General features: G+C 25.2%; 4 protein-coding genes across 6 annotated transcripts; 3 read left to right on the forward strand and 1 right to left on the reverse strand.

Moving 5' to 3' along the window:
* The first annotated feature begins 188 nt into the window (after positions 1 to 188).
* Positions 189 to 1896, forward strand: LOC128952042 (uncharacterized). Of its 2 annotated transcripts, none has more exons than XM_054297366.1 (2): positions 189 to 269; positions 350 to 1896. In XM_054297366.1, the coding sequence occupies exon 2, from the start codon at positions 396 to 398 to the stop codon at positions 1854 to 1856; it is 1461 nt and encodes a 486-aa protein (XP_054153341.1). In that variant the 5' UTR covers positions 189 to 269; positions 350 to 395; the 3' UTR covers positions 1857 to 1896. The 2 variants fall into 2 exon arrangements, with proteins under 2 accessions (XP_054153341.1, XP_054153342.1); XM_054297367.1 differs by having other exon boundaries at positions 205 to 269; positions 359 to 1896.
* A 954-nt stretch (positions 1897 to 2850) lies between these two features.
* On the forward strand, positions 2851 to 5630 carry LOC128952856 (nucleosome assembly protein 1-like 1-B). 2 transcript variants are annotated; one of them, XM_054298311.1, is made up of 8 exons: positions 2852 to 3007; positions 3266 to 3335; positions 3395 to 3453; positions 3512 to 4038; positions 4107 to 4246; positions 4306 to 4451; positions 4514 to 4750; positions 5067 to 5630. In XM_054298311.1, the coding sequence occupies exons 2-8, from the start codon at positions 3322 to 3324 to the stop codon at positions 5072 to 5074; spliced, it is 1131 nt and encodes a 376-aa protein (XP_054154286.1). In that variant the 5' UTR covers positions 2852 to 3007; positions 3266 to 3321; the 3' UTR covers positions 5075 to 5630. The 2 variants fall into 2 exon arrangements, with proteins under 2 accessions (XP_054154285.1, XP_054154286.1); XM_054298310.1 differs by lacking the exon at positions 5067 to 5630 and having other exon boundaries at positions 2851 to 3007; positions 4514 to 5008.
* A 711-nt stretch (positions 5631 to 6341) lies between these two features.
* LOC128952352 (cysteine-rich and transmembrane domain-containing protein 1-like) lies at positions 6342 to 7025 on the reverse strand. The gene is made up of 2 exons (XM_054297736.1): positions 6849 to 7025; positions 6342 to 6749 (listed from the first exon to the last, which is right to left on the reverse strand). Exons 1-2 carry the CDS (start codon positions 6883 to 6885, stop codon positions 6499 to 6501), a joined length of 288 nt encoding a protein of 95 aa, XP_054153711.1. The 5' UTR covers positions 6886 to 7025; the 3' UTR covers positions 6342 to 6498.
* Positions 7026 to 14583: 7558 nt separating this feature from the next.
* LOC128951220 (tRNA methyltransferase 10 homolog B-like) lies at positions 14584 to 17163 on the forward strand. The gene is made up of 3 exons (XM_054296469.1): positions 14584 to 15143; positions 15218 to 15946; positions 17152 to 17163. Exons 1-3 carry the CDS (start codon positions 14706 to 14708, stop codon positions 17161 to 17163), a joined length of 1179 nt encoding a protein of 392 aa, XP_054152444.1. The 5' UTR covers positions 14584 to 14705.
* The last annotated feature ends 1944 nt before the right edge of the window (positions 17164 to 19107 follow it).

Below are 19107 nucleotides of genomic sequence, written 5' to 3' on the forward strand. Positions count from 1 at the left end.
TAATTACGAATAGAAATATACTGTATATAACAGTATTGTTTTCTAAGTATTTATGATTTCAATTTTATTTAATAATATCACAAAAAAATTAATTAAAAGCATTGATTGAACTATTAATTTACATATCAAACACTACATTACTGTATTGTATATTGTTTTGTATTCAATTAACTTAATCATAACGTGATATAAGTTTACAAACAATTTAAAAATATATTTTTAAAAAGTATTCATTGATTGAATCATTTGAATACTTTATGACATAAACTGTAAGTCAAATAATAAAGCATTAAATGAATCGATGAATGCATTCGACTATTGATTGACACAAACATTGATTTAATTGTAGTTTTTTTAGCCAAGAATTTGTCGACCATTGGATCAGCTCTTGAGTAATGCCAAAGACGAGATCCAGTCAACAACAATCATCAGATAGTTTGTTGTCAAAGAAGATGAAAATGAGTGGTAATTTCATGAATTTGGACGACGAAGTGGTTGAACTGATTTTGTCCGACTTGTCTCTCGTCAACAAACTGTCCATCAGATCGGTTAACAATAAAGTGAAGACATGTGTGGATCGATTGTTAGCCAAACAAAAGTGCATTACATTTATCAACACATATGGCCAGTCATGCGACACAATGCATAAATACGATCCGAAACATTTGGTCCAAATTTACCGAATTGGCGGCAATTTTAACGATAACAACCATTGTTTGGTACAATTGTTGGCCAAATTACCAAATTTAAAACACGTATCATTTGACAACAATATTACGATCACTAACCAAATGTTAGAGTTTATCTTCAATCGTAGTCCACAATTGGATTCACTATCTTTAATGGACTATCGTCTCAATTACCACGTATTTGATTGGAAACGATTGGGTAAACAATTGGCTGATAAACTGATTTCATTAGAAATTGAATGCCGAATGAATCAACAAATATCTGATAAAGAATTATCTCATTTGGTGTCACAACTGGTCAATCTTCAAGAGCTTAAGATAGTTGGCAACAGACATATGGAGAAAGTGTTTAACAATTTGGGTCCAAAAGTTGTCAAACTTGAGCTAAAGTATTGTTGGAAATTAACAGTACCCGAGATAATGGTATTAAAAGATAAGTCATTGGAAAAACTAGTTATTTGGTTTCAACCGCTGATGAGTCGGTGTCACGAAGATATTTTTGATTGCATTTGCCAAAACCTGACGGATCTAAAGACACTGAAATTTAATCATTTCATGAAAATTGACTCAATGAAGATAATCGACAATCTGAACCAATTGAAGACATTCAACTATAACTTCAGTGGACATCTTCCAACTCAAGCTCCTAATATTAATTTCAGAGTATATTTTCCCCTTCCGTTTGGCTATTTTGCTCAACCGATGCCATCATTATTGTCACTGAAATTGACAAATATTTCATTAACACCATTGGTATTATCAAAATGGCTAAAGATATTGCCGAACCTACGAGACCTATCATTGGACACTAGGTTTGACTGTATTTGTCTTCGCAACACAACCGGTGGCTGTCATTGTTGTGTTCAGTCGTGTTTCATGTATTTATCTCATCTCAAGAACTTACGATCTCTACATATGGCTAATCCTAACACAACTCATTATTATGAATGGCTGTCACTCGTGGATCAAATTACAGACTACACATTAATAGCGTCTAAAGTGAGTTCAAAGTTTTTAATTGTCGTATTAAACACATTGTTAATGTTGGCAACGAAATCCAATCGTATTATTCGGGTTCGTCTATTTGCCGCCAGTGACCATATTCGCCGCAATATTGATGGTATCAATTGGTCCGGTACTAAACAACTCAGAGTCATAACTGATTAATTTTTTTGTGACTATATTTATATTTATCAATAAATTTGTATCGTTTGATAAAAAAAAAGTTTATAAAAATCTATATAAAAAACTTTTAGTATTTCCAATTGATTTCTAAATTAAAATGATGTTATATTGAAGTGATAAACAGTAATATATAAATAAGTTTTTAATAATTCTTTAAAAGAAGTTTATTATCGCAATTACCGTAAATTCTTTAATAATGTTTTGATTTAATTAATATAACTTAATTAACTAAATTATACACTTAATTAGGTTATATACTTATGTACTGTATGAACATTTCTAAATTTACATTAATTGCTACTCATATTAAATATTTTTACTGTATTTGTTAAATAAAAAATACTGTATATTAACGGTAATTATGAAAATTTAATTGAAAGTCATCAATAAAATACTGTTTAGCCATAGACTATAGTCATCTATCAACAATATACGGGTATATTTTAAAAACTTATAGTATATAATAATATAAAATAATGGTTTAAATTTTATAATTCAATAATATTTTAATAAAAGGCATTTATAACTACAGTATTAATATATTGTTAACATACAAATAATACCTGTATTTTATATTTTAAGGTAAACTATTTAGAGTATTGCAAAGTTTGTATTCAATGTATTGTACAGTAAAAAACAGTAATCAATAATTTCATTTATGTTTTTGTAATTAATGTTATTTAAGAAGAATATTACATTAATTATTAATAAAGTAATTTAACTACAATTGAGTATTGATTGAAAATTTAATACAAATATATGTTATATTGTTATTTTGAAACCAAATATGTGTTATTAACAAATAGTAATCGTCTCCTAAAAAAACTATAGGAAACTATTACTTAATGACTATATTTGAATCATAGATTGATTAAAACATTGATATTGATTGTGAATTACTAATATTATAATTTATTTGTAATTTTTAAATAGCATTGAATCAATAAATTCAATTGAATATGACTATACAATAGGCTATATGTGGACGTCGTTAATGTGTGCCACCAAATGATTGAATATATGTTATGTTTTCCGCTTCCGTTTTCACACAATTTGTTGTGCTTTGCATTCATTGATTGATTAATTCAATTGACTTATAGTGTGTTCACTGCTTCTCCAAAACACTTGAATAGGTATTTAAAAAATATTTAAATCTAATTATATATAAATTGATTAAATAGTTTTGTCACACGTGTTGTCATCATTTGTGACCATTTGATGTCTGGCCAGTTGTGGTATGAATGACACTTAATCAGTGACCAGTTAGCGGACACCGATTACCGAATCACGTGTTGTCGGCACTGATTGGCGCCATTTATAGCCATTGACAACGGCTTGACTCTGATATGTCCATCAAATTAATGACACATTTTTATGTTTCTTTGATTTAGAGCTGATTTAGTCATTTTAGTCGAGACTCGTTTGAGTGAAGAATAATCGTAAGACAATGTCTGGTGATAAGTAAGTTTCAATTAATAAGACATGAGTTTTACAATCACTTAACCAATTGATGTTCACAGAGGAGTCATTGCCAATCCAAACGCTGATCCCGAAGGAGGAGAACTCGACCCGAAGCAAGGTTTGTGACCACTAAATAATCACTTGTAATATGTTTTCAAACTTAATGTATTATATAGTAAACGCATTGACCGCACAAGTCATGAATAATCCCGAAGTGTTGGCAGCAATGCAGTCAAAGTTGGCCGGAATGATAGGCATGTCGTCCGGATATTACGATTCACTGCCAAATATTGTTAAAAGACGAGTAAAGGCACTCAAGAACGTACAGATAGAGAAGATCAAGATTGAGGGCGACTTTTACAAAGAGTTACACGAATTAGAAGTCAGATATGCGGCCAAATATGTACCACTTTTTGAGAAACGAACACAAATTGTGAACGGAAGCTATGAACCTAACGATGAAGAGGCCAACTATCCATCTGATGAAGAGGAGGAGGAAGAAGAGAACGAGTTGAGCGATGGCGTCAAAGAGAAAGTGAAAGTTGAGGACAAACCAGAAGATAAAAACATTAAGGGTATTCCCGAGTTTTGGTTGACTATATTGAAGAATGTGGACACATTTGCCGAGAATATTCAAGAGCACGACGAAGACATACTTAAGCATTTGATTGACATTAGAGTTACACTTATCAAAGAGCCGGCGGTATTACTAAGATTTTTAATAATATATTTGTTTTATTAATGTTATTATTTTACGGAAATCTTATTTAGGGCTTCAAACTTGACTTTGTCTTCAGTCCTAATGATTACTTCACGAATGAGATTCTCACCAAAGAATACGAATTGAGATGTACTCCAGATTTTGAGGATCCGTGGAGTTATGACGGTATAGCTATTGTCAAGTGTAAAGGGTATGACATTAGATCCAGTTTTTATAGTAAATAGTTTGACAATTCATTATTACAATTAGTTGTCAAATCAATTGGAATAAAGGCAAGAATGTGACTGAAAAGACTGTGACAAAGAAGCAAAAGCATAAATCTAAGGGACAGATCAGGACTGTCTCAAAAACCGTCAAAAATGACTCGTTTTTCAATTTCTTTGATCCACCAGAAGGTTATATAACTATATTTAATTAAAATGTATAAAATATAAATAATAATTAATTCTATAAATAGTTCCCGAAAAGCTTGAAGACTTAGAAGACGAAACACATGCCTTACTTCAGGCCGATTGGGAAATGGGAGAACTGCTTCGTCAAAATATAGTTCCGCGCGCTGTTCTGTTTTTTACTGGTGAAGCTCTCGATGATTATGACGAGGATTACGATGAAGATGAAGAGTCAGAGGAAGACGAGGAGGAGGATTCCGACGAAGATGAAGACTTCTCGCCATTGAAAGGCAACAAAAAAGGAGGTAAGCCTTCAAAGAAGTCGGCCAATAGTGGAGACAAACCACCCGAATGTAAACAACAGTAATTAAATAGCTATTAGTTATAATAATTATAATGAATTTATCAAACAATAAGAGATCAACTGTTTATAAATTACTGATGAAATCGTTTTGTTCAACGATTTATTTAATTATTTTAGTTATAACAAACTATCATTATAACAATTTTTAAAATTTAATTTTATATATCAGAATAAAGTTTCTCGTTATATGAAACAAAGCTAATCTAAAAATTTATTTTTTTAAATATTAATTTTGAAATTATTATTAACTTTCACAGCCAAGTAGTGAGACATAAGTTTGGGAACAGACCTACAGTGAGAAAGAAACTGCTAATTAAAAACTTATTTCCAATAATTATCTTAAATTTGAAGCTTTTGATGAAGAAAACGGCCATTTAGTAAATTATGACATTTTTTATATTAAACGTTACAAAAAATACTTTTTCATACAAAATTTTTATTGAATTTATATTTCTCAAAATAATGTTTTATGATAATTAAAATATTACATATTTATTGCTCAGTTATAATTGAAATATCAAATTTGATTACAGTAATTGTCTTTTATAGATGATTATGTAAAAATATGCACAATAAAATTTATTGTACCGTAGATGTATATTTTAAATAGTTTAATTTGCAAATGTATTTTTTTAATTAAATTATTATTTATCAATTAAAATTAATTACTCATTTATGTTAAATAATTTCAAATAATGTAATCGAGATCAAGACTAACACAGCTGTATAAAGTGGTCCAAAGATTTACTCATTTAAATGTTTTTGATTATCAATAAAATATTTATTTTATTTGTTGTCGATATATGCAATAAAAACATTAAAATTGGATATATTTTATAATTTAGTTAACTTATATAGTGTTTAACAAAATCAGTGTTTATAATTAAAAAAAAATCTCATTTGTTCCCACTTTTGATTTTTAAAAATATACTGTTAATGATTAAGAATATGTATTTAAATTATTGAATGAAAATGTACTGAAATCTAATTTTGTATACAATAAACTTATTCACGCATTAAATGTGAATTAATCTATTTATATGTTTTTAAAAATCATTGAAATTTATAGACATTGACTAACGATCAATATATCAGTGTTGAATGAAAATGTTGTTTTCGATAAAATAAATATTTATATATTTTTTTGATAAATCAATGGGATTATACTATACACAAAAAAGTACATATTTGTAGACATTACACTGTTTTTGTGTGTAGTATAACAAAAATATCACAAAATATAAATATCTATATTAATGCTATTATTGTTTTAATTTTAATCATTAACTAAACTAATGGTAACGCATAGAGAAATTGATACATTTTGAGTTGAAACTAATCAATTGATTATCTCTATTGGAAACTTGAAAAAACAATTACCGGTATTTGATATTTGATAACAATTGAAGAGTTTATTTAGTGAATTCAATAACTTTTGAAACCATTACGTGATTTAACGTTTAGATAATTACCGATTTGGTGACTAAAAAATATAGTTACACTAAATATAAATAATGAATATTTTGATCGTTGAATAATAAACTTTATTAAAATTATCAAAATGGCACTTATTTTTTTAATAAATAATCACAAAATTGTCTACAGGACTCAAATTTACACAAATTTCACATTTTTTAGATAATCCATAATTAATTAATTATCAATTGATTGGTAACTCCAGATCGACTCCTACAGCGACTCCAAACAACATCCGAGACAACATCCGGCTAACAGTGCGATACAACAGCACTGCTCATTAGATATACCATCTCTTCTCTGTTCTTCTCTTTCATGGATTATAATAGTTTGTTGTGGCGGTGGTTGGGGTTGTGGTTGGGTGTATGTGCCCGGTTGGTAGGGCTGATTATAGGTTTGGTAAGGCTGTCCCGGGTATGGTGGTCCTTGTTGTGGCGGTGGGGGTGCACTTTGATAGTATGGACCTTAAAAAATTATGGCATAATATACGGTTTATAATCAACGATATGATTGTTTTCTGTGAGAATTATACACAAAGTTATAATGATTTACAATAATAATACCTGGATTTGGGTTATAAGGAGGCGGTGGTCCCGACATTTCGTTTACTTTAATATTAATTGTTAATCACTTAAAATAATACTTGGATTTTAGGGTTTGTTGGATACTTAGATATATATTGTATTACAATAAAACAAAAACCAATAGTGATTGACGACTGAATGCAAGTCAAACACTAAGCCAACAAAATTTTTATAATCAATGGTGTAATTAATTGATAATTTCATATGAAATTGTCATTTTTGGTAACCAACTGAGTCACTGATAAGGATATCCACTAATTTACTATATTTATTGTTTGAGATAATATCACAATTACACTACACAGACAAATATTTAGCTATTGTCTCATATCATATAAATTTATATATTACTATAAATTGTGGTAAAATTTTAATCACTTTTAAAGTACAGTATAATCAGTAACAGTTGTATCAATAAAAATGTATGATTGCATAAACTAATAGACATTTAATGAATAAAAATAAAATATTTAGTTTCTAATGAATTATTCTATTATTTGCTATTTCATAAAAGGCATGATTTAAGCAAATTATTTGTCTATAAAAAGTTTCATTATTTTCATATTGATATATCATTTCAATTATTAATGTTATTGAGAGCTAAGTTATAATTAGCCTAATAATGTTTTAATCTGTTTAAACAATTTACATCATACCAATAATTTATATGTATTTTTTGTAGAATAAAATTATTTTACAAAATGCAAATATTGATAAAAATATTAATAAAATAAATATAATATTTAATTGTTAAAAATTTATTTATTGCATTTAATTATTAAGCAAAATATTAAATAATTAATTAATTTTAATTTCTTCAATCTAATGTATATTTAAATTATTTGATTTGTTTTTATTACAAAGTTATTGTACAAAATATTTAATAGTTAAATATAAACTAATATTGAATTATCCATAATTGACTATTATGTAAAATAATACAATTATTATTTATTGTGAATTTAATTAAATGTATATAATATTTGTAGCAAAGTTTGGTTTTATAATTTAAAGTTCAAAGAGATATTATATTTTTTGTTAAGTGGTTAACAACAATAAGTATTCGAGTCTAAAGTCGAAAATACAACTTTATATGTATTAAAACTAATAAAATATACAAAAATTACTATTTTATTATTTTATATATTACTAATTAAAACATTTTATTATAACAAACACTTATTATCATTATATATAACATTAAAACATTACAATTAAATTATAAGATGTCATCTAAATCTAAATCTTGCGGCACAACAGCAGACCAGACATAACACTGAAGACATGCAAAGACAGACCGGAATCTGACACAAGTATAGCAACAATTGATTGATTAAATCAAAAGGCGAGAGACAACACACGCCTAGTCTTTTCTGACCAAACTTGTTGTCTGTTATAAACTGATTGTCATTAGTTTGATGGCAATCATTATCACTAATATTTGGTACTTCATTATCAACTGAATCAATGAATTTTATTTTCATATCGTCGGCAATTGTTTGTTGACTATCACTGGGCTTATTGTTATTCATCGGCACTTTGAACACATACTCAATAGTGATATCGATTACTTGAAAGTCTGGATCAGATTGAGATCTCTTTGCTTGAGATGATAGTATTGTTTCGGTGTTTACTTTGTTTAGAGATGTCAATGAAGTCGATGTCATATTTGGTTTCTTAAGTGGTGATAATAAGCAGTTTTGTCGTTAATTATTTTCATAAGTTTTTTAAAAATTTTACAAATAATTTTTTTAAATCAAATATTTTTTTATATAACATTTATTTAGAGGAGACACTACTAAATGACATCACAATTGATGGCATTATACTATTATATTGAATGAAACAACTGTAAGAAACACGATATGAGAGGCGATATTTAGACTAAAATTACTGATATATTTGAATTTTTGCGTTAATATAACTTTACAAACAAACACACGTCATATCAAAAATTGGTATTAAAAATAAAAGTACACAAACTTAACCTCTTTTTTGATCCACATTTCACAGTAAATTCACATACATTTTCCACTCCTTTTCTATTTGACTCTCTTTAAGACTAGTTGTAAGTCACCACCAAAAACAAGTTGTCTTCGAGAAAAAAAAACAGGAATAACAACAACAAAACCCAAACAACAATACTAATGGGCTTTACTTTCCTTCAACTTTCAAAAGCAAACCATTAGTCCATAAAATAAATATATTTTTCAATACATGTGTTGTTTCTGTTATTAATATAATGAATTCAATTGAAATGCTTTGCAATAACTTTTGAAATCATATAAATTTCATGAAAGTTTTAAAAAAATAACTAATATTTTGGTTAAAAATGCTTATTTTAAAATCTAATTTGTTGTTTTGTATTTATTTAACAACGTTTACTTAATGTGATTGTTTTCAAAATATAATAATTTTATTATTTAAATTCCATTATAATATTATACTTATATATTTATTATTATTTACAAATTAATTAACTATTTTTTACAATTAAAAATAAACTTTTGTTACTAAATATCCAAAATATAAAATCTTTAATTAATATATGTATGCTAAATTATGTTACTATTATAATATTATATATGCTACCAAATATGATATAATAATAATAATTAAATTAGTGTAAAATATTGTTTTATGTCATATGATTACGATTGACATTGAAATGAAATTATTAAAAGTTTAATAAAAAACTTTTTCCGAGTTTGTCTCAAGTTTACAAAAACAAAAAATATATTAATTTTTAAAACTCGTAAAAATATATTATAATTTTAAAAACCAATAAATATGAGACCAATTCGTACGTATTCTTACAGTCAAGCAATGGATTCATCAGTTATTAGTGAGACAAACGGTTCATTGCCTCACAATAAAAGTATCACCGAAAAGACCAGTTGTGGTAATGTCAGTCATATGATTGCCAAACAGCCCATCAAAAGTAATAATAATAATAAGTTTATTAATAATAATGTTTGTAATAACAATCAAAATAAAAGGACGTTTAATGGATGGACGACTGGTCTGGATGTCACACAATTGATGACTCACACCAACACATGTGATATAATAGCATTGCATACCATTCCTAGTGTCGATTCAATCGGACCATCATTTGTGACGACTCCGACCCAATCTAATCAACAGTTAATTGTATCAAATCCTAGTCTTGTGGATCAGTCTGAAGACACGTGTTGTTTCCGATGGTGTTGTTTGTGTTACACTAATATTTGCGATTAATTGCAATTATTTATTAAATTGCAATCATTTAACTATTAAGTCAGTATTCATTAAAATAAAAGTATTAAATTTCTATTCATAACAGTTATGTATGAATGATGTGTTAAGTAGTCATGAATTTCAAACTATAAATATTAACTTTTTTCTAATTTAATTAATTATTTTATTTTTTTGAAACAACTGTTGATTAAGTTTTTGTTGTTATAAAAATTTTTTGTTTAGAAATAAAATTTGTTAATGATTTTAATATTAACATTTAATAAATTGCTAATACCTAATTTTAAATTCATTTTAACATAATATTCATATATTTATTTAATTCAAAATGTTGTAATTAAATTTAGCAATTAATAAAAAGTTATGCATATAATAGTTTAATTTAATAATAGTAAATTTAGAAATTATTAAAAGTTAAAAAGATTTTTTAATAAAATATTATATAATTTTACAAAAAATTTTCCAAAAATTAAAAATTATAATAATTAAATTTATAGATTAATTATTTAAATGTATTTATTTAATAATAAAGTTTTAATTAAATTGTCTTACTTAAATTACAATTAAATAAATAGTTGTTTTTAAATATATTTTTATATAATAAACAAAGTTATTGTTTAACAATATAATTAATTTATATATATTTTTTGTATAATAATTATGTTTTTATATTCCTCTTTCATTAAATATATAATAATAAAAATAATTAAATTTTTGACATTTAAACTTATAATGCTATATATTTATACTTATATAGTTAACAATAATTATTATCTTAACAAACAAATTAGACTTGTATTTAAATAATAATATAATTATATAATAAAGGCATTCACATTGTTTTTGTTTATAATAATATTATATAAATAATTATTTTCATAAAATCACTATAATAAAATATTAAATTAAATTTTATTTGAATTGTCAAATATAACTAATTTATTTAAAAAATTTTGTTAAATAATTTATAAATAAATAAAATTAAAATATAATTGTATTACAATAATAAATATGATTTATGATTTATTACAAATAAGCAATATTATATGAATAAAAAAAATGTAGACTTCTTACAGCATATTATTTTTCAAATGAAAATGATATTAAACTCAAAAATATTTATGAAATATAATTTAATAGTCATATCGCATGACATATTTAATTGTGTAAAGGTATACTGTATATAATACAATACAAATACAAATACACATAAAATATAATATTAATATATAAAATAATAATTTTTATATATTTTTTCTCGATATAATTGTTTAGCTTTTCATATGAATTTATGTACAGTAGTTGTATATATATTTTAAATACACTATTTAACTGTATTATTCAATTCTGTTGAAAATCAATATCTTTATTATGTTTGTCTGTAAATATAATAAAACATAATTTTTAAAATAAAATATTTATTTATATATAAGTTTAAAAATAATTTTAAAATGACACTCAGTTTACAATAATGTTTACAACATGTCTGCAGACAATAGGATACATCCGAAGTCCATCACAGCTTCCGAGGCCAACGATAACTACAATTCCGGTGTTGTCGACGATCTGCCGCCGAGCTATGCTTTGGCTATATTTAGACAAACAGTTACCAAAGCAATTGAACAACAAAGACATAATAAACAAACTGTGATTACGGATCAACCATCTAATAGTTCATCACCACATCTATCGGAACAGTCATCTCTGGCCTCAACGGAACTAATACTAAATCCACAAACAATACCATTAAATAAATATAAAAGTCGTCGAAGTCATGCCTGGAGTGATACCGTTGTGGTTAAGAATATTCATGAAAGAGACAGATATTCCTTAATGTGTTTTTGTATTACAACTCTTAGCGGTGTTTTTACGTTAGCTTTTTATTGTAGCGCTTAATACCTAAAATTAATAAGTATTTCCAGTAATATTATATCAATATTTGATGGAATATTGCATTTTTATTAATTAATGTTATATTAGTTAAAAATATTGGTAACTATTTTTATACAACATTTACTATAATATAATATTTTTAAAAAAAATGTTATATATATTAAAGTTACAGATAAAGCAATAATGTATTATAAAATACAATATTTTAATTTATAAAAAATTGTTATACCGTAAATATAAAATATTTTTGTAGTCTTAAAAGTTATATTGAAAAATTTATATATGAATGATATCTGTTAGTATAAATATGTTTTAATTTATAACATTTAAAGAATATAATTAAATTATATTAGAAAATTGTAAATAATATTAGATTTTTTGATTTTTTAAATAAAAAAATTGTTACAAACATTATATAAGAAATTTAGTTAAAATTAAAGAATTTATGAATAGATATATAAATATATTATATTATAATTACAATTAAAGAGATCGAGAGATGGCATACATTGACAGTCAATAATAGCAGTGATTGTCAACACAAACATGTGATCGGCTGATAGAGTGATTTAAGGAATTAAAAATCCCGAATAGTGATGGTAGCTCAGACCGCCCTGAGTCTAACCATATCACCCACATAGCTGTCCGACCTCCGCAATTCGAGATATTCGACTTTAAAGTCGAAATTTTTTTTGACGTTATTTATGAATATGATACATACTTTCTATGCATTTTTCAATACTAATTATGAATATGAAAACTAAATCTCACTATGTCAAATAGTTTTCGAGATATTCGACTTTAAAGTCAAAAATATTATTTCACATTATTTATGAATATGAGATATTTATGATTTTTCTAATATTAATTATGAATATGAAAATTAATATACATTATGTCACAGTTTTCGAGATATTCGACTTAATCAATTTCTTTTGGCGTAACTATAATAATGCTAGTAAATGTAATTATTTCTTAGTTAACATTTATTTTTAAAGTTGTCACTAAAGAAAAGAAAGAGGAGTATTATGTGAAAAATAAAAAAAAATCATTTGATTTAAGTTTGTAAGAATTATTCAAAGTTTAGCATAATTTTATTACAATGGCACACACACTTAATAAATCGGCTTCAGGAACATTTATTTAAAGAGATATGGAGGCAATCTATTATAAGAACAATTATACATTCACAACAATATTTTTACGTATTTTTTTATTTTTTTAAATTTTAAGAATTTTATTAGAGGAACAATTTAAATTGCCGAATATACATTTTTGGAAGAACTAACTTATACCTTCTTGAACCGCTATACGACAAGTGATCCGACAGAATATTTGCGTTCATTTGAGGTAAATGATAGTATATTTAACGAAAATGTCTAAAAAAATAATTACAAACACACACTAGTTTTTTTATTCTACTTTTACCTTTAAAACACTAATGTATAATCTTAATATTAAGTAATAAATAAAATTTACCTATATTTGTGTATTTTAATAAACTAACCTACCCTACCAACTAACCCAACAAACAACTATCGTTACATAAGATACATGTAATGGATATTTGAAAATTAGAGGTTATTTTTAGTATGAATGAGTCAAATGCTATTCAAAGAGATTATTCAATATTCAAATAGCAATCAATATTCATATTTCAGTTAAAATTAAGAGTTTATAATATATTTTATATGATTTATAAGTTTAATAATTCAATATTCAGTTATAATTAGTACTCAACTATTCATATGATATAAGTCTAATATCGAGTAATTCAATGATAAAGATATGATAATTAGTATTATTTAAAATATATTGAATCAGATTTCTAATATTTATTGTAAATTTCCTAATCTAATGATTAATGCAATTATGTATTTATGTCTATATAAGCACTTGATTATTGAAATGTAAATTCAGTCCTAGAGTTAGTCATAAGAGAGAAGTCATAAAAGGTAGTCTAAGAGCGTGAGGACTCAGAGAAGGTGGCCTAAGGGGGGTCCGACCTAAAAGAGAGAGAGAGAGAGAGAGAGAGAGAGAGGGACAGAGAGCCCATATATAAGAAAACATCATTATTTATATATATATAATCATTTTGTTAACTATTTAATCTAATTTATTATAAATAAAGTGGTTATTTGTTAATGAAATGTGATTTTTATATAAAATGAGTGTTAAATTGATTATGAGTGCTGTGATAGAAGTAGTGTTGGCATTGAATTGATTGACATAGAGAAGCCCAGAGACCTATATTTCTAAGAAGAATATCTATAGACCGGATATATTTTCCGAAGATACCCCGATACCAGAAGTTCATCTATTTGAGCTATAGTTCCTTGAAGTGGACATGGCTAAAACCCCTGTCCTTACATACAGTACTTAAATTATTTTGTCACAAATATTTATTTTGACTTTAAAGTCGAATATCTCGAAAACTATTTGACATAATGAGATTTAGATTTCATATTCATAATCAGCATTGAAAAATACATAGAAATTATGTATCATATTCATAAATAACGTCAAAAAATTTCGACTTTAAAGTTGAATATCTCGAATTGCGGAGGTCGGACAGCTATGTGGGTGATATGGTTAGACTCAGAGCGGTCTGAGCTACCATCACTATTCGGGATTTTTAATTCCTTAAAGAGCTCTACCAACCCATGTGATCAATACATTCATAGAAATTGTGGATCAATTGCAGTGATGTTTGCATTGAATCGCTTACATTTGACACATAAATTCATTGCCAACCAGTGGCCAAACAACAGATGTATTGGCCGATACTTGTCGTGTATATCCAATCGCATCACCGGAAGTGTTAACAATGATTGCGAAGACGACGACCTGTGTTACGATCGCTTCAAGACATTGGCCACAAATAAACGGACGGAAGCACTGATTAAGATTATACTGAATGAGTTTCGGTTGTACAGCAATAGTGATACACATAAACATTCAATACCTGATGGACTTTCGGTTAACCACATGAAACATCTTATGGATTGTTATCATATCAGTCGATACGGAAGAATATGGCGAGACTTGAGTTCAGCCAAAAGGAGACATTTGTTAGGTTTGATGAAGAAATTAGATGACATCGATGGTCACAATCACCTCATTATACCATTCATGCCATACGAGGTAACGAATCCATTGATACTTCAATAATTATATTCATTTATAAAAAATGTTTTTTTTTATTTTGCAATCAAAAGTTAGAAAAGTTTTATATGAATGGACTGAAGAATAGTACACTTTATGGACAAAATGTTTGCTTTGATATATCATTTGACAGACATATGTCGACCAATGAGTGCAAGAACTTAGCGGAACAGTTGCATCGTATCTATGAGTTCAACAAATACAAGACATACGACTATTCAAATGAACTGCCGTTTTGTCTTAACTTATGTAACGTCAACACCGACGACAAAACCATTGGATTTATGAACTTTTTATATCCACAACTTGTGTCCAGTAAATCGTATGTCAATATCACATCTAAATCCTATTTAGACCTCTTCGACAAACGAGATCTGATATTTTTGTCGCCACACGCGACTCAAGTGATGACCGAATACGATCGCAACGCTGTATTCATAATCGGCGGTATTGTTGATCGAAACCAAGTGATTGAATTGTCTTTACCGAAGGCCACGAAAGATGGCATTCGGTCAATGCGTTTGCCGATAGACTCTTTGGTCAACAAAACGAATATTCAATCACTTGATTCTGTATTCAGACTTTTGTGTGATTTTAAGGCTTTTGGCTTACAATTGGCTAACAATGAAATGTCTTATTTAGAGAAAAGAGTCCGAAAACATATACCAAATCATAAACTTAAAAGTTGTAATCAAATTGCTTTCGAGACCTTAAAACAACAAAAAATAAATCAAATTTATGATTTAGATATTAATGACAATGATTTTGATTTGAATGTTGATGTTAGTTGTAAATAAAATGTTTATAAAAATTATGGTTAAATTTTATCTTATTTATTTATGGTAGTTATTATAACAAAATAAAATATCAAGTATTTATAATATGTGACCAAAACATGATTTGGGTTTGAAAAGTACCTAATCTTTTGTAGTGTTGTGATGGACATAAAATTTGTGACCATTTTTAGCCATAATAATAATAATAATAATAATAATCTTTATTTCACATACTTGTTATGAAATACAATATTCTCATAATAATATACAATAATATTTGACAATAAAATATGTTAAAATTATTTTAAAATTACATATTTATTTAAAATAACAATTAAGTAAATTAATTATTTTGTTATAATTTGTTTCATCCCTAATATTTTGTGGTAAATTGTTAAATAAATTTACATTATAATCAAAAAAGTTTTTATCAAACCTTTTTAATCTATTAACAGTTTTTCTACATTTTATCCCATGTCTAGTTGTATTATAGAATTCAACACAGTTTATCCAATTGTTAGGAATATCAATGTTTTTAAGTTTTATTTTAAAAAATAACTTCAAATTTTGTAAAATTCTGCGTTTACCTAATGATTCTAAATCTAAAAATTTTAATCTTTCATAATATGATAAATTAAATTTATTCATTAGCATACAGATATATTTTGTCACTTTTTTCTGAATTTTTTCAATTTTTTCAGATTGTGTTGAATTATATACTAAACATAGGTTACAATATTCAATTATGGGTATAATATAAGTTTGATATGCTTTTAAAAAGGTATTACCACTAGCTTTTTTACAAATATTTTTTAAAATTGCAAATTTTTTAATACATTTGTTGTATATATAGTTTACGTGAATATTAAAATTAAAATTTTTATCATAAAATATACCTACATTTTTGTTATTATCTATATTTTTAATTTTAGTAGAATTTATAAAGTAATCATTTATTTCAGTAGATTTAGTTGAAATTCGCATAAATTCACATTTACTAATATTTAATTGTAACTGATTTATAATACAAAAATTTGAAATGCAATTTAAATCAGATTGTAACTTATGACAGTCATTATTATTATTAATTATTTTGATTAATGTAATATCATCCGCATATTTAAAAATATAACTATTTAAATTTTGTATAATATCTGAAATGTATAGATTAAATAAAACACTTGATGTAACTCCACCCTGTATTACACCAGATTGTACACTAAATAAATCTGATTTATGATTATTATATTTAACATATTGGTATCTATCTTTAAAAATATCACATAAAATATTATAAAATTTACCATGTATATTATAACTTTTAAGTTTTTTCATTAAAATATCATGAGATACAGTATTGAAAGCATTAGAAAAGTCTAAAAATATAATATCTATACCAACAATATTGTTATTAAAAGCATTACAAATTACTTGTTGCATATCTATATGAAAATTTTTTAGACCTATTTTGGTTCTATAAGCATATTGACAATTGGGTAAAATATTATTAAATTCAATATACGGTATTAATTTTTGATTAATAATATTTTCAAAAATCCTAAATAAATTTGATTGAACCCCAATAGCTCTGTAAGAGTTAAATAATTGCTTATTTTTATTACTTTTAATTATAGGTGTAATTTCAATTATTTTTAATTTTTGTGGAAAATGCTGATGAAATAAAATTTTGTTAAATAAAAAATAAATTAATTTTGAAGTACCATTTAAACAGTTTTTTAGTACAATATTATCAATAAATGTTAATCCTTGTGATGAATTATAATTATATTTCTGAAAACTTTTTATTACATCATTCATAGATAAATCAAATTCAAATAAATTATTATTTAAATTTGTGACAATATTCTGAAAATTATTATTAGTGTTATTATTATATGATTTTATGAATTCATTCTTGAAATTTTCTACTATTAACTGATTATCAGTTATTGTCTCGTTTTTATCATTAATAAAACATTTATTAGTTACATCACTAGAAATACATTTAACATATTTATAAAATTTATTAAAATTATTTGATTTAGTTATCAATGATTTAAATTTATTATTTTCATATTTATTAATTTCGTATCCTATTAGTTTAGTTAAAAAATGATATTTTTCATTAAAATTGTTTTCATTAAAATTGTGTCTTAGTATATTTTTGCGTTTATTAATTAATTCAATGATAGATTTGACTGATTTTGACAATGAAAGATAACTACAGCCAACTTCATTGACTACAAAAACAATAATTTTATATTGAATTTTCTTTTTGATTGGATTAATGAAGAGTTAATTTAGCATTTTTTTGTAAATTTGGTGGTATTTATCATAACATTTAATACTATCAAACTGTTGTTCGCGTAATATCTTCTTTAGTTTAGATGTTTTACAATATCAATGGTTTTCATGTCTGAGTTTTTTTTCTATTAAAATACCAAATACTTTACTGATAACCTGAATATTATAATTATTTTGATTGCTGCACAATCTTACCGGTAATTTATTGATATTCATAATAAATATATTTTAATAATATCACACTGTATTATATTTAATAATTAAAATTTAATTTTGAATTCACTATTTCCTTATCTAATTATAAAATGATAATTCTGACATTAATTTATTACAATAAATATTGAAAGATTTAATTATAAGTATTGATGAATCATTATAAGTTTTATAACTTATCAAATGATTTCAACTATTTATTGAATGCAGATAATTATTTTCTATTCAATATATTAAATATAGACTTAATTGCTTGAAAGTGGAGTTTTAATTAATAATAAAATTGTTGATTTATTAGCATATTTATTTAATTACTTCATATCAATTAAATTTTATATAATCTGTTATATTAAATGTTAACTACAGTATGAAATTAAATAAACATATATAAAATTTATACTATATAATAAAACAGTTTTTGTACTGTACATCGATTTTCAAAATACATATAATAGATATACTGTAATCAAAATATTATTTAAAATAGTTTTTATTTGATTGAATATAAATTTAATAATAATATTTATTATTAATGATAAAATATAAAATGTACTGTATACTGTACTATTATATATTCTATACGTAATTTTATATTATACAATACTATATTTAATAAATTATAACTTATAAAATTGTTTAAAACTATCCAT

Source organism: Oppia nitens, unplaced genomic scaffold (genome assembly GCF_028296485.1).
Source record: "Oppia nitens isolate AA-2021 unplaced genomic scaffold, nextdenovo-longstitch-racon4-pilon3 scaffold1_pilon_pilon_pilon, whole genome shotgun sequence".
NCBI lineage: Eukaryota > Metazoa > Arthropoda > Arachnida > Sarcoptiformes > Oppiidae > Oppia > Oppia nitens.

Bases quoted from the DNA above. Each gene is read 5' to 3' on its own strand.
- LOC128951220 (XM_054296469.1), top strand. From the start codon at position 14,706: ATGTTTGCATTGAATCGCTTACATTTGACACATAAATTCATTGCCAAC. The intron at 15,144-15,217 runs GTAACGAATCCA...TGCAATCAAAAG, and splicing joins TACCATTCATGCCATACGAG to TTAGAAAAGTTTTATATGAA.
- LOC128952042 (XM_054297366.1), top strand. From the start codon at position 396: ATGCCAAAGACGAGATCCAGTCAACAACAATCATCAGATAGTTTGTTG.
- LOC128952856 (XM_054298310.1), top strand. The intron at 4,039-4,106 runs GTATTACTAAGA...AATCTTATTTAG, and splicing joins CACTTATCAAAGAGCCGGCG to GGCTTCAAACTTGACTTTGT. The intron at 4,247-4,305 runs GTATGACATTAG...TATTACAATTAG, and splicing joins GCTATTGTCAAGTGTAAAGG to TTGTCAAATCAATTGGAATA.
- LOC128952352 (XM_054297736.1), bottom strand. From the start codon at position 6,885: ATGTCGGGACCACCGCCTCCTTATAACCCAAATCCAG. The intron at 6,750-6,848 runs GTATTATTATTG...TAATTTTTTAAG, and splicing joins TCCTTATAACCCAAATCCAG to GTCCATACTATCAAAGTGCA.